Below are 15,254 nucleotides of genomic sequence, written 5' to 3' on the forward strand. Positions count from 1 at the left end.
GGAGACTACAGTGAGCCAAGATTGCGACACTGCACTCTAGCCTGGGCAACAAAAGCAAAACTCTGTCTCAAATTAAAAAAAAATAATTCTCAGGAATAAATAAGATAGGTACAAACTTGGTAGGTGACTCTGTTATGCTTAAAGGTTCTGGCTGTCAACAGTCCTCGACGGGGCGGCGGCACCCTCAGTCCCATCGAACCGAGGGCGTTGACGCGGGGGAGGCTTGGGGCCGCCCCTCCCGGCCCAACGTCCCCAGGCGCCTGCTTACCCCGCTGGGAGCCGCATCCCTGCGCTCGGCGCCGCGCTCGGGGGCTAGCTGACAACCGCGGCCGGCGAAGGCGCGGCAGAGAGGAGGGAGAAGGCTCGTCTTTCCCGCCCGCAAGGCCACCATGGCCCCAGGCCGCCTGGCTCCCGCGGCGCACGGCAGCATTGCGACGACGCGAGGGACCGTTTTACGGCAGGGTCGCGAAGCCTGAGGGAGCGCGCCGACGCGGCCGATCGTGCGCTTTCCCTGCGGTGCGGCGGCGGCGGGGTCGGCAGGCGGCGCCCACTGACCCGGCCGGCCGCTCCTTGGTCGCGGCCACTCCAGGCTGCCTCGCTGCGCGCTGGCGGTGGGCGTGGCGCAGACGGCGGCTAGGAGCAGACGCCGGAGGTGTCTCCGGGTTTGGGGTTGTTCGGCCCGGGGCGGGGCAGGCGGGCCCGGGCGACGGCCTGAACTGCGGAAGTCGTGGAGGCGTCAGCGGCGCGTCGCGCGATGGCGCGGGCGGGACAGGTAAGCAAAGGGCGGCGTGTGGCCTTTTCCCTTCGTCGCGGGGACGAGTGCAGCCTCACATCGGCGCGGGGCTCCCCACCCTGCCACCCGTATCCCGGCGCCCACCCCCGCGTGGCCTGTTGGCACAGGCAGGACCGGGCCGGACTCGGTGCCGTCCCCGCCCCTGGGTCGGACGCGGGTCGGGGCAGGCCCGCTCTGGTCTCTGGTGCCTCCGGCCGGGCCTCGGCTCCCCTCCTTGACAGACTCTACCCGGCCGGGTCGAGCGCCTCTCGCGGGCCCATTGTGAGGTCAGGGCCGGCGGGCGCGCCCTGGCACCCCGGCCGAGACGCCGGGAGCGGCTGCTACAGCGGTAGCGGCCCCTTCACCGCCGGCCCCTTCACCGGCTGCCCGGCTCAGACCTAGTCGGGAGGGGCGCGAGGGATGCAGCTCGGGGCCCAGCTCCGGTGCGGCACCCCGTAAAGGGCTGATCTTCCACCTCGCCACCTCAACCACGGGACGCCAAGACCGCAGCCAGCTCAGGTCTCTTCTGGGTAAAGGGCCAAGAGGGAAGGGCGAGGCGGGGAGGAAGGAGCGCCGGCGGCCTGCCCTCCGTGGCCGTCAGGATACCCGCAGGGGATGGATGCTTTTCCGTTCGTTACCCACCTTGAGCAAGCCGTTTGATAGAAGCCAAGAGCTTGAAACATGTATTGAGCCATAGTGGACTCTTAGTGGGAGGCGAGTGAATGAATTATTCATAATTATCACGTTTCCGCGGGTTGTATTTTTTTGAGAGAATGGAGCACCGTAGGTGCTGAGGAGGTTCTGGGCCTCCAAGGCCCAAGATGGTGCCCTTCAGCGCAGTCCCTGTCGCTCTTCTAGACCTGTGGGGTTTTTACCTCTTCAGGGAGACATCTGTGAGGGAAGATGTGTGAGGAGCTAAAAGGGTGGGGCAGGGAGGTGCACAAAGGGATGGAGAGAAACCAAGAAGCGGGAACCTTGGGGATGGCCGAGAGCCACTGGTTTTTGTTCTAGTGGTTCAGTGTCTTTGGCTTAAGAGTTTCTGGAAACTAAGGCATAGCTGTTTGGCGGAGCGGGGTGTTAGTGCTCGGAAGGTTACAAGAGCTATCCTTTGACGCTGCACAAAGGTGCCTTGCTGGTTCCAAAAAAATAGTTTGTGCCGCGTGCAGTGACTCACACCTGTAACCCCAGCACTTCGGGAGGCGGAGGCGGGCGGATTGTCTCAGACAGCCTGGGCAATATAGTGAGACGTGCCTTTACTAAAAGTAGTAACGTTAGCTGGGCGTGGTGATGTGCGACTGTAGTCCCAGCTACTGAGGAGGCTGAAGTGAGGTGACTGCTGGAAAGTATACCTTTTTAAAATGAGAATTTTAGAATGTCTTAATATATCATTAATGTTCTGCAGAAGCTTTGTGCTGTAATAAGTTATTCTTGTCATCTTTTAGTGCTTGTGAAACTGAACACCACAAAAGTATGGATATGGGAAACCAACATCCTTCTATTAGTAGGCTTCAGGAAATCCAAAAGGAAGTAAAAAGTATAGAACAGCAAGTTGTCGGCTTCAGTGGTCTGTCAGATGACAAGAATTACAAGAAACTGGAGAGGATTCTCACAAAACAACTTTTTGAAATAGACTCTGTAGATACTGAAGGAAAAGGAGATATTCAGCAAGCCAGGAAGAGGGCAGCACAGGAGACAGAACGCCTTCTCAAAGAGTTGGAGCAGAATGCAAACCACCCACACAGGATTGAAATACAGAACATTTTTGAGGAAGCCCAGTCCCTCGTGAGAGAGAAAATTGTGCCATTTTATAATGGAGGCAACTGCATAACGGATGAGTTTGAAGAAGGCATCCAGGACATCATTCTGAGGCTGACACACGTTAAAACTGGAGGAAAGATCTCCTTGCGGAAAGCAAGGTATCACACCTTAACCAAAATCTGTGCGGTGCAAGAGATTATCGAAGACTGCATGAAAAAGCAGCCTTCCCTGCCGCTCTCCGAGGATGCACACCCTTCTGTTGCCAAAATCAACTTTGTGATGTGTGAGGTGAACAAGGCCCGAGGGGTCCTGATTGCGCTTCTGATGGGCGTGAACAGCAGCGAGACCTGCAGGCACTTATCTTGTGTGCTCTCCGGGCTGATGGCCGACCTGGATGCTCTGGATGTGTGCGGCCGGACAGAAATCAGAAATTATCGGAGGGAGGTAGTAGAAGATATCAACAAATTATTGAAATACCTGGATTTAGAAGAGGAAGCAGACACTACTAGAGCGTTTGACCTGAGGCAGAATCATTCCATTTTAAAAATAGAAAAGGTCCTCAAGAGAATGAGGGAAATAAAAAATGAACTCCTCCAAGCACAGAACCCTCCTGAATTGTATCTGAGCTCCAAAACAGAATTGCAGGGTTTGATTGGACAGTTGGATGAGGTAAGTCTTGAAAAAAACCCCTGCATCCGAGAGGCCAGGAGGAGAGCGGTGATAGAAGTGCAAACTCTGATCACCTACATTGACTTGAAGGAGGCCCTTGAGAAAAGAAAGCTGTTTGCTTGTGAGGAGCACCCATCCCATAAAGCCGTCTGGAACGTCCTTGGAAACTTGTCCGAGATCCAGGGAGAAGTGCTTTCATTTGATGGAAATCGAACCGATAAGAACTACATCCGGCTGGAAGAGCTGCTCACCAAGCAGCTGCTAGCCCTGGATGCTGTCGACCCGCAGGGAGAGGAGAAGTGTAAGGCTGCCAGGAAACAGGCTGTGAAGCTTGCCCAGAATATTCTCAGCTATCTCGACCTGAAATCCGATGAATGGGAGTACTAAAATACCAGAGATCTCACTTTTGATATTGTTTTGCACTTCATGTATACTTCTATGTATAGAGAGCTTCTAGTTCATTGAGCCCAACTGTGATTTATACATGCATATTTCAATCTCAGTATTTATGATTCAAGCAAATTCTATTCAGTATCTGCTGCTTTTGATGTTGCAAGACAAATACCATTACAACACATTAACTTTTCCATTCGGATCGTTATCTGTATGATGTGGTGTGGTTTGTTTGGTTTGTCCTTTTGTGTGTGTGTGTGTGTGTGTGTGTGTGTGTGTGTGTGTTTTTAATCAGAAAATGAAATAGAGGCAGCTTTTGTAAATTTTAAATGGGTTGTGCAAGCATTAAATGCAGGTATTTCAGAATCTAGAAATAGGCATAACCTTACATAATACTAGGAAGATTATGAGAAAGGGGAAATTTTTGGTTAAATAGGAGTAAGCAGTACACGTTCTGTTTTATTGTGCTCGACAGAGATTTTTTTTCACTTGTAAGGCCTGATTGGTCCTACTCAGCTTAATGGGGTGAGGTTTTTTTTGTTCGTTCAGTCCATTCTTTTGAAAACATTTTTAGTTGGAAAAACAGCATCTGTATTTTCCCCATACTCTACATTTTAGAGAGGGGAATCTTGTTTTTGTGTGTAACATGAGAAAATTATGAAAACTAATAGCCAAAAAACCTCTGAGATTGCATTAAGGAGAAGGGATAAAGGACCAGCTATAAATACCTTGTAAATTGTTTTTGTAGTATCTGAACTTATTGTTTTTCTTAGTAATTCATAAGGATGGGAACATTTAAATGAAGTTAATGGACCTTTAAAAAAAAGAAAGGAAACACCCGTACCTGTAGTTGGAGGATGGAAACTGGAGATTGGCCACCAATGTCAGGTTATATTAAAACAGCCAAAAAGTCTGAGTGTAGCATGTAATGGTTCTTTCGTGTTGTTGTCCAAGGCTGTATAATGGACAGCCTTGTCACGCCTCCCCAGTGCTGTTAGTAACCCGGAAGGACCATGCCTTCCCGTTTCCTAGGCCGCCACTCCCGTAGTAAACATCATAAAGATCGTCTGCTCCAGGACCAATTAGTGAAACCTGCTGGGAATTAAAGGCCTGCTCTGGGTGCCTGCCAAACAGCTGAGCTCATGTTAGGGGCATGTGGCGCTTTCTCTGTTGCCTGAAAGAGCCATTAAAGTCAATCGTGCATGAAGTGTCTCTCTTCTGCTAAAGGATGTGTATTTCCATAAATACTTCCTGAGGATCCAGTACAAAATAATTTCCCGAAGTTCTGAAGTGCCTTGAGAACCTGTTGGTCCCAGTGTTACAACAGACTCTTTCCCCAGGGTCACCTTTCGCCTAGTCATCTTATTACGATACCTCTTTGGAACTCCAAGGTATTATTACTCACTTTCAGAGATGCTAATTTTGTAACTTTGTGTAGGGAAATCATCACTTTAAACAACTGAAAGTATGATAGCTAAGGGAGTAGGCTTGGTCGGTGGAGGTGGCTCACACCTGTAATCCCAGAACTTTGGGAGGCTGAGGCGGGTGAATCACAAGGTCAGGAGTTCAAGACCAGCCTGGCCAATATGGTGAAACCCCATCTCTACTAAAAATACAAAAATTAGCTAGGCATGTGGTGCACACCTGTAGTCCCCAGCTGCTCGGGAGGCTAAGGCAGGAGAATCACTTGAACCCGGCAGGTGGAGGTGAACCAACATCAAGCTACTGCACTCCAGCCTGGGTGACAGAGCAAGACTCCATCTCAAAGTAGTAGTCTTTAATACCTAAAAAATGATAAAAGTGTAACCCTTAACAAATCTTCACTTTGTCTCTCAGTATTGCCCATTCATTAAAATCCCTTGATATGTCTTTCCTACTGGAAATGTTCTAGAGCCACTGGATGGGGTCAGAGGGCAGTCGGTATTTAGGCCGTGAGCCTCCCACACTACTGTAGGCCCAACACCTGGCAACCGCGGGCTTGAGGCAGGTCACTGGAATCCACATTTTGGCCAGAGTAGTTTTAAGGTTGCTTTTCTGTATCATAATTTTAGAATTCTCTTAAAATCTTGAGGAAGAGGCCGGGCGCGGTGGCTCAAGCCTGTAATCCCAGCACTTTGGGAGGCCGAGGCGGGTGGATCACAAGGTCAAGAGATCGAGACCATCCTGGTCAACAAGGTGAAACCCCGTCTCTACTAAAAATACAAAAAATTAGCTGGGCATGGTGGCACGTGCCTGTAATCCCAGCTACTCAGGAGGCTGAGGCAGGAGAATTGCCTGAACCCAGGAGACGGAGGTTGCAGTGAGCCGAGATCGCGCCATTGCACTCCAGCCTGGGTAACAAGAGCGAAACTCCATCTCAAAAAAAAAAAAAAAAAAAAAAAATCTTGAGGAAGAGTTTTTAAATGAGAGCCTTGTTTAATTATCCTGCCGGGAAATCCTGGTTACACTTGAGGGGCACATCTTCCACCAGCGTACTACTTACATTTTGAATTTCATTTTGTAAAGTTAAATGTCCGCATTCCCTTTAAAAGTGCCCGTTCTTTGAAAGATGTCGCCATCATTCTTTTCAAATAAGTGTTTGTGTCCCTTTTGCTAAGCTCTGGGCATGGTGTGAGTACGGGGTGTCAGCTCTTCCACGGTCATTTTGACTTGTTCACGGGTTATTTTCGTCATGGAAATGATCAGATTGACCTGGAGTGACTGTCAGGCATGGCTTTGTTTCTGTTTTCAATCTGTTCTAGTTCCTTGTACCGGATTATTCTCCCGCAGTGAACCCTGGTGACACTGATGTAGCTCTTCGCCGCCCCCATGGGAGCTGTTTGTGTTAATATGGGCTACTGCATGTAATTCCTCAGCTGGGCTCGTCACATTGTATTGTGTTTTTGTGATCTTACATGAAAAGAATCTGTACTGCAAGTAAAGCCTCCTCCCCAAAAATGTGTGGCCTTGAGTGTGCATTAAACGCTATAATCCGTGATCGTGCAAAAAATGGCTGGAAAGTTTGCTTTCTTTACATTCAGTCAGCCTTGCTTTATCCAAATAGAGGAAAGCCAGTCAGCCTGTAGTGAAGTATTTACTAAAATCAACATAATGAATATGTCTACAAAGTATAGTTTACTGCCTTATTTTGCTAAAATGTATATATATGTGATATACTTCAGTTTGAGAAGTTTAGCCAGTTTTTATTTGTTTTTGTCAATTTCTGTCTGGTGTTTAAAGGTCTGATCTTAGCTTATACATGCAAGTTTTGGGTTTTTTTTTTTTTTTGAGCAAAGCTTTTCAGCTTTTAATTTGTTGGGTATTTTTCTCTTAATAACTAGAGAAATATTGGCTGTAATACAGGTGTGTGTTTCCAGTACCTTGGTTCCTGTCCCCTCTGTCAACTCTTTGACAATTGGAACAGTATGTCTTCAACAATTCAGTGTTATTTTGAGATACACATATTAGTACCCTCTTCGTTATTCTTGAAATAAAGCCAATTTCTTAGGCTTGCGGTGGAGAAAGGCTGAGTCTGAGGTGTGTGTTCTTTACATAGCATCACCTTCGTGGACTGTCTTGACCTGGGTGAGGAGCCCTTCCTTACTGGAGCCCAGAGCAGGCAGGCCTGGGGGCAGGTGGGCTCCTTGGCTGCAGCTAGTGGCCATGCTGTAAGGAGATGAGGGTGGTGTGTGTGTGCCAGGACCCACGCCCGGGTGACGAGGTCACTGTGCTCGTTGAGACAGCCCAGGAAGTATGTGTGTCATGGGGGTTGGCGCCTCATGCTCTGCTCCCCCAGGAGGGTGCCCGCATCTCAAATAGGAATTGACTATTTGTAGAAAAGAGAAGAACCTTTGAGACTGTTCTGGAAAGGGCCTCTCCCCAGAGGAGAGTTGTTGACAGTGTGCTATGAAACTGTCTTCCCTGCTTCGTGACAGAGGTGTGGGAGTCTTGTGTCCATTTGGCCCTTCCTGGGTATGTGAGGTTCCCGACTGCAGCCTCCGGCCCTCTCCGTCGAGTAAAGCCCGTGTGCGGGGACTGCGGACGTGCCTGGCGCACCTTGGGCAGTTGTTTGTCCATTGGAAGTCCACTACGTGACAGCACTAACTCGTTTTCCTGTTTTTAACCCTTTCCTATTGTATTTTCTGTTGTCTTCTCTGCCCGCTTTTATCTTCCAGGTGATCCGAACAGAGGCAGCCTGTGCAAGCCTCACAAATGCACGGCAGGCCCAGAGCCCAGAGAAGTGATGGGTACAGGTTAAAGAGAAACACTCTGGGGGAAATGTGAGCTTTTCAGTAAATCCTCTACCACGTGAGGATTCCTATCACTTACCAACCAGGCTCCAAGCGTATCCTCGTGTTGTGCTGAGGGTTGAAGATCCACTGTGCCACCAGTGGCGGGGGAGAAACTCCAGGCTAGTAAGAGAAGGGACGGGGGGAGTCGGCTGCGCTGGGTCTGTCTCAGGCGTGAATGTCTTGGTGTCAGGGCGGGTGCCAAGTGCAAGCTGGAGAAAGACCAGTGGCTTAGGGAAGGGTCTCACCGCGCTCGTCAAGGCTGGTTAGAAGAAGGACAGGAGGCTGGTCGCGGTGGCTCACACCTGTAATCCAAGCACTTTGGAGGCCAAGGCGGGCAGATCACCTGAGGTCACGAGTTCAAGACCAGCCTGACCAACACAGTGAAACCCGGTCCTAAAAAAAAAAAAAAAGAAGAAGGAGGAGGACAGGAGAGGGTGGGAATGGTGGCTCACAGCGGGCATCTTGGCACTTTGGGAGGCTGAGATGGGAGGATCGCTTGAGCCCAGGAGTTCAAGACCAGCCTGGGCAACACAGACCCTGTATCTACCAAAAATTAAAATAATTTTTTTAAAAAAGAAACCTGGCTGGGCTTGGTGCCTCACGCCTGTAACCCCAGCACTTTGGGAGGCCAAGGCTGGCAGATCATGAGGTCAAGAGGTCAAGAACATCCTGGCCAACATGGTGAAACCTCATCTCTACTAAAAATACAAAATTAGATGGGTGTGGTGGTGTGCATCTGTAGTCCCAGCTTAAAAAAAAAAAAAAAAGAGTAGGCTGAGGGCAGTGCCCTGGCAAGCTTGCCTCGTGATTGTGGGTACCCGCTGGGCCCTAATTGGGGTCCCCGTGTATGTAGGTCTGGGGTTGCCCCTGCTGGTCAGGACATGTCTGAGGGCATCTTATGTATCTTGTGCTATGATTAGATGCTTCCTTGGTTAAGCTATCATTAGTTAAACTTTCCTGTGTGTCAAGCCCTGTACAAAATGTTTTGGGTTCTTTTGTTTTTTATTGAAACAGGGTCTTTTTTTTTTTTTTTTTTTTTTTAAAGACGAGGTTTCACCATATTGGTCAGGCTGGTCTCAAACTCTTGACCTCAGGTGATCCGCCTGCTTCAGCCTCCCAAAGTGCTGGGATTACAGATGTCAGCCACCATGCCCAGCTTGAAACAGGGTCTTACTATGTTGCCCAGGCTGGTCTTGAACTGGGCTCAAGCGATCCTCCCACCTCAGCCTCCCAAAGTGCTGGGATGACGGACATGAGCCACCGCACCCAGGCTTGCTTTTCCATTTTATGTAGTTATCACTGTACGAAGCTGAAGGCTTGGGAGAGTCACCAGGCAGGCTTAGGACTCTGGGTCCCTAGTTCTAGGTCTCTTCCACTTGTGCCCTTTGTTATGCTAGTCACCAGCAGGCTATTTCAGGTCCTCATTCACCTATTGGCTGTCTTGGTCTTTCTAAAAGCACAGCTCTGATCATACGGCTTTTCTGAATGAAAACCTTCAGTGACCTCCACTATTTCACTGGCTATGTCCCTGAAAGGCCCTGAGCGATGTGGTCCAGACTGCCCCAGCTCCGCTGCCCGGCCATCTGTTCTACATACATTTTTAAGTTCTCAGCACCCCTTCAGTCAGGTTGTTCTTTTTTTCTTCTTTTTTTAATTGAAATGGAGTCTCGCTCTGTCACGCAGGCTGGAGTGCAGTGGTGGGATCTCAGCTCACTGCAACCTTCATCTCCTGGGTTCAAGCGATTCTCCGAGACAGGTTTTTCATATTACCTGTTTTCATAGATGATTCTGAGATTCGGGTGGCCCCTTGCCCAGGGAATTGCCCAGGGTAACACGGCAAAGGAGGGCAGGACAATTTGGTTACAGTTCATGAGTCAGCCACATGTGGGACTTACCTGGAGAGCTGAAGAAATGGCTGGTGCTTGGGGCCCATGCCAGGGATTCTAGTTTCATCAGGATGGGGTACAGCCTGGACATCAGGATTTCTAAAAGCTCCCACTTCAGGGAATGCTGGCCAACTAGCTAAAAGCAGGCTGGTGCCAGGACTGCTAGGCTCACATCTCAGCTGTGCCACTGTTTTGTTTTTTTTTTTGAGATAGAGTCTAGCCCTATTGCCAGGCTGGATTGCAGTGGCATGATCTTGGCTCACTGCAACCTCCACCTCCAGGGTTCAAGTGATTTTCCTGCCTCAGCCTACCAAGTAGCTGTGACTACAGGCGCGTGCCACCACACCCGGCTAATTTTTGTATTTTTAGTAGAGATGGGGTTTCACCATGTTGGCCAGGATGGTCTTCATCTCTTGACCTCATGATCTGCATGCTCAGCCTCCCAAAGTGCTGGGATTACAGGTGTGAGCGACCACGTCTGGCCAGCTGTGCCACTTCCTTTTTTTTTTTTTTTTTTGGAGACGAAATTTCACTCTTGTTACCCAGGCTGGAGAGTAATGGGGCGATCTCGGCTCACTGCAACCTCCGCCTCCTGGGTTCAGGCAATTCTCCTGCCTCAGCCTCCTGAGCAGCTGGGATTACAGGCACGCGCCACCATGCCCAGCTAATTTTTTGTACTTTTAGTAGAGACGGGGTTTCACCATGTTGACCAGGATGGTCTCGATCTCTTAACCTTGTGATCCACCTGCCTCGGTCTCCCAAAGTGCTGGAATTACAGGTGTGAGCCACCGCACCCGGCTTCTTTTTTTTTTAATTTAAAGAAGCAGTTTCGCCATGTTGGTCGGCTGGTCTTGAACTCCCGACCTCAGGTGATCTGCCCAGCTTGGCCTCCAAAGTGCTTAGATTACAGGTGTTAGCCACCTCTCCCGGCCCAGCTGTGCCACGTTCGCCCGGCCCAGCTCTGCCACGTTCAAAGCTGAGCCGCTGAGCTTCAGTTTCTTCTGAAAGGTGGGCAGTATTTAGCACTTAGGTTTGAAGGATTCAGCTCCAGGATTATGTCCCAAAGCCACTGCGTCAGTGAGCCGGCATCCCTCATCATGGAAAGACTGTCTTAAAGGAATGCTTTGTTCTGTCCACACTTCTTCCACTTGTGAATTACAGCTGCAAAAATGTATCTTTCTATAGTAAGGCGAAGTGAAGCTGTTCTCCCCTTAGGGTTCTTTGGTCTTTCCTGAGCTGCCAGGGATCCGTGACCCCGTTTGCTAAGGACTCTGCCACATGCTGCCTTTCCATCTCTGGTCCCTGCTGCGGTCGCAGCAAATGGCTGGCTCTCAGGGTGTGTTAGAATCCTTTCAGTTCTCGAGCCGTTTCCCTGTGGCCGTGTGTTCAGATGAATGTTGCCAGCTCCCCGCCCTCTGTCTCCTCACACGGGTGTCCGTCCCACCCCGGTCCTCTGTGGGTGCTGGGACATGGAGCTGGTGGTCCTGCGTGCCAAGTGGACATGCCTTTGCTCTTCATGGCCCTGGGTTCTGGTGCTCTCATCTGAAGCCCTCCTGCCCATTTCACCAGCTGTGGAGCGTATCTTCTGTTCCTGTACCCTATTAACAGCTCTTGGACATGCTGGCCCGCCTGTCTCTCCCACGCCAGGCCACAGTGCCTTTCAAGGCAACATCTGTCTCTTCATCCGTGCGACCTCAGGTTCTGACAGTAACGGGCACTCACATACCTATTGGATGAGCTGTTCTTTGGAAATAGTGTCCTCAGCTCCTGGCATGGAATAGGCATTCATCGAATACTTGCTGAATAAATGAGTGGAAAAATCTCGATCTTCAGATAGCTTCGGAGAGTGTTTAAAACCTTTCTGCTTATCACATCCAAATTTTCTCTGCTGCGCCTTCTACCAGGACTCTGGGGTTGCCAATCAAGATCTCTCTCCTGAGGCCACCTCATCCCCCTCCCCGAGAGCCCAGGTGGAATCAGAAGTGCCTCCCACTTGGTCCCTGGGGCAGGAGGGCCAGCAGAGCAGACCAGTCACGTCCTGCTTTGGAGAAGCAAGGCCTCTCCGATGCCAGAGCCCTTGGCTGACCACCCAGCCATGGAGGCCAAGCTGGCTGGAGCCACGCGTCTAGAGATGAGGGGTGGTGATGTTGGCTTCTGTCTCTGAAATTCATCTGCTTGTACTTGTGACACTGAAATGACCAGTTAGCTCTGCTTCCTGAGCCTGGGCCGACATCCATGTCGGTGCTGTTGGAAAGGACCAGGGAGAGGCAGCGTCAGGGCCAGCGCGGGCCTGGCACACATTCCAGAGGCATCTTCCTGGTTGCTGGGTGAGGTACTTGACAGAAACCCAGTAACCCGTGGGGGTGAGGACTGAGCGAGTGCAGCTGAGCCTTGTGGTGGGCTCTCCATGTAACCAGCATCTGCGCAGTGCCTGCGAGGCACTGGGGGCAAAGGCATGGACCTGGACGAGGGCCCCTGCAGAGGCCATGCGGCTTTCTGAGGGATCCATCGCAGGGAGCATGGGCCAGATGTGATGGGAGGCTGAGAAGCCCAGGGAGGCTTCCTGGTCGAGGTGGGGAGGTTAGCTGGTCACTGATGAGAAGCGGAATGCGGCACAAGGTGCAGGAGTCTGTCTTCTTCCCAGGCAAGACCGTGGTCGGAAGGGCACTGTTGAGTCGGCAGGTGGGAGCTTCAGAGTGAGAGTGCCGCCTGCCTGGGAGGCGCCATGCTGGCAGTCCAGCTATGCTGATGGCTGCCACCGCTGCCGGAGCCTGCAGAGCCAGGCAGAGCTAGCCAAGCCGGACCATGAGCTGCTGGGGCAGGCCTGGGGCCTGAGAGTCCTTCGAGGGACAGGAGGCAGGTCCGCTTTGCAGGGTGAGGGAAGGAAGGGGACTCAAGAGCCTCCGGGTGGGGCCTGGGAGCTGCACTTCAGCCATGAGGAAGGGCAGCCGTGATGGTGTCTAGCCTGGGGAGTGACATGCCATGCTCCCCTTTGGGACAGTCCCCAGCAGGGCAGGGCCCCACCAGTCCACGTGAGCTGTGCCCACTCTGCCACACCTGCTCTTCCTGGCCACCTCCACCCCCACAGCCATCCCCAGTGACTCTCGCCCTGAGTGGACATCAGCCTTTCCAGTGGCTCGTGTGTGCCCCAAGGTGCCCCCATCCCCACCCAGCACTGTTCCCGATGGGCGGGCATCCACCTGGCCTCTCCCTGGTGCTCACCCAGCTCCCTCCCAGACAATTAGACCAGCAGAGACGTTGCTGGGGAGGCCGTCCATGAGCCCCAGAGCCCCAGGAGGACCCGCTAGGCTGGTCGTGCTGGCCTGGGGTACAGCACTGCCTGGGGTAGGGTGGGGGCTGCAGGTGGCTGTCAGTTCAGTACTGGAGTTCCTGGTGGGAGGAACAGTCAGCCTCTCACCCAGAGCCTTCCCAGAATCGGGGAGGAGAGAGCTCGCTTGTGACAGCATCACCAGGATTTTGAGGACACGGTTTTGGAGCTGAAGGCCTGCAGCGAGCTGGGTGCAGTATGAGGCGTCAGACCTGGGCCCCTCCCAGGCCGCTGGGCTCCAGTTCTCCCACCAGGCCCTCCGTGGCCACCAAGCCTCACCCTGGCCACAAGGGGCCCAGGCAGGTTTTCTTTCCAGGCTGAGAACTGGGCTTCTGGGCCTGGTGAAGGGCAGTACCCCAGCGGTGGCTCCTCTGTGGGGTAGGACACCGCTGCCAGGAAGGGCTGGTGTCCCAGCCAAGCCCTGGGGTGGGGAGCGGAGCTGCTGTGGGTGAGGCTGAGCCACAGCCTTTTCCCAGGAGCCTGGGCTTCGGGTCCTCCCTCCCCACCCAGCCAGCCTGGTGGGTGAAGGAGTCAAATCACCTCAGATTTGATTGAGGAAGATTTTTTTTTTCTTTTCCTTTTATTTAAAGGGCTTTCTGGTAAAGACTGGAAAACCTGTTAGTCAAATTCTAGAAGAACTGTAACACTGGAAAAGACATGTTTGTAGCTCAGTTGATGAACACACTCACACGCTCCACACTGCCGCCTTCTCGGCCTCCCTCCCCCAGCCCACCTCCATCACCTGCCGCTGCCCTCAAAGCACCGAGTCCCCCAGGGCCTGTACCTCAGGGCAGCTGCCAGGACTGCCAGGCCCCACCAGGGGCTGGCTCCCTCCCTCGGGGACGCGCTCAGAGCTGCACTGGCTGGGGAGGCTCTGGGCGGAAGGGTGGAGAGACAAAGAGGTCTTTGTCCCTGTGGCTGGATAGGAGGACAGATGGTCAGCCAAGGCTGTGTGACTGGTGAGGCCCACCCGAGGTCCCAGCCTTCTGCCACCACCTACCTGGGGCCCTGACACGTGCAAGACATCTCCGTGTGCCTCAGTTTCCTCAGCCCTCATAGCTTCATGCTCCTGCTGTTTGCCACTTTGGTGACTTTGCTGGGCCCTTCCCCAGGGGCACGTGAGCTTGCCACATCCCAGTGCTTCCATAGCCTGGCAAGGGCTGGGGAGGACAGATCCACAGACGGCCACAGCTATGCTGTGTGGGGAGGGGCACCTGGGACCGTGGCGTGGGCCAGGAGGCAGGGACAAGACAGGAAGCTGTGTCCCAGCGGCTCAGAGACCCTGTGCTTGCAGAGGGGGCAAGGTGGCGGGGCAGGGTGGGGTCTGGGATCTGGCTCTGGTCAAAGGGAGGGGCAGCCAGGTAAGGAAGGGACTCCTGTTACTTCATCTGTCTGCCAGGCGTGGGGCAGGGAAGGTGCCCAGCAAGCGTCTGCAGCTGACAGAAGGGCATGGTGCCCGAGGCTCACTGTGGCTAGGAGCTAGGACGGAGCCATCTGCTCACCCCTGGGGTCGAAGGCTGGCCCCTCCCAGGCTGGGCAGGCTGGACCGAGAGAAGCACCAGAGCCGTGCTCACAGGGGCAGAAATGGGTGTGGAGGGCCGGCCGGGTTCTCAAGGTCCCTCTCCCCTCTGCTGTCTCTGGGCATACCAGTCACCCAGGGCGGGTGAGAGTGGACTGGCCGCTGTCTGGTGCAGGGTCACGGGCAGAAACGCCCTCATGGCCAGGCCACCAGAAGGCTATACCCCAGTGGGCCACGTGAACCTCAGCAGGCACCATGTGCCAGACGTCAGCCACAATGTCTGTGCTCTACCCCACCTGCCCTGTCCTCAGAGGACTCAGCACGATGCGGGGCCTGCCCCCTGAGGCCCGGAGTTCCTGCTGGTACCCCCAGTTCCCAGAGCGGCTCCTGACTCCACACGCTGACACCTGTGTGTGCACCCTGCAGGTGGTGTGGGCCCCGGGGCAGCAGGAGCGGAGCCGAGGGGACTGCTGCAAAGCTCCGAGGGTGCCTGTCTTATAAGGGCCCAATGGGTCAGCAGGAAGCGGCGCCCTCAGGTGTAGCCAGGTGTGCATGAGCCCGGCCCGAGTGCCACCAAGCTCACCCGTGGTGGGGAAGTCAAGGCCCTTCTGGGTGCACCCTCTACACTGAGCCTGGCACAGAAGCAGGGCCTTTGGGT

General features: G+C 53.0%; 1 protein-coding gene and 1 non-coding gene across 4 annotated transcripts; one reads left to right on the forward strand and one right to left on the reverse strand.

Moving 5' to 3' along the window:
- Nucleotides 1–565: 565 nt before the first annotated feature.
- Nucleotides 566–4,412, forward strand: BAG5 (BAG cochaperone 5). Of its 3 annotated transcripts, none has more exons than XM_032287269.1 (3): nt 566–772; nt 2,215–3,835; nt 3,866–4,412. In XM_032287269.1, the coding sequence occupies exon 2, from the start codon at nt 2,243–2,245 to the stop codon at nt 3,584–3,586; it is 1,344 nt and encodes a 447-aa protein (XP_032143160.1). In that variant the 5' UTR covers nt 566–772; nt 2,215–2,242; the 3' UTR covers nt 3,587–3,835; nt 3,866–4,412. The 3 variants fall into 3 exon arrangements, with proteins under 3 accessions (XP_032143160.1, XP_032143161.1, XP_032143162.1); XM_032287270.1 differs by lacking the exon at nt 566–772 and adding an exon at nt 1,155–1,291; XM_032287271.1 differs by lacking the exon at nt 566–772 and adding an exon at nt 1,326–1,455.
- A 9,252-nt stretch (nt 4,413–13,664) lies between these two features.
- LOC116558138 lies at nt 13,665–13,726 on the reverse strand. The gene has a single exon (XR_004271867.1). It is a non-coding gene; the product is annotated as a U7 small nuclear RNA (small nuclear RNA).
- Between the last annotated feature and the right edge of the window lie 1,528 nt (nt 13,727–15,254).

The sequence above is a fragment of the Sapajus apella genome, unplaced genomic scaffold (assembly GCF_009761245.1).
Source record: "Sapajus apella isolate SASKATOON/1434 unplaced genomic scaffold, GSC_monkey_1.0 scaffold20, whole genome shotgun sequence".
In the NCBI taxonomy this organism is placed as follows: Eukaryota; Metazoa; Chordata; class Mammalia; order Primates; family Cebidae; genus Sapajus; species Sapajus apella.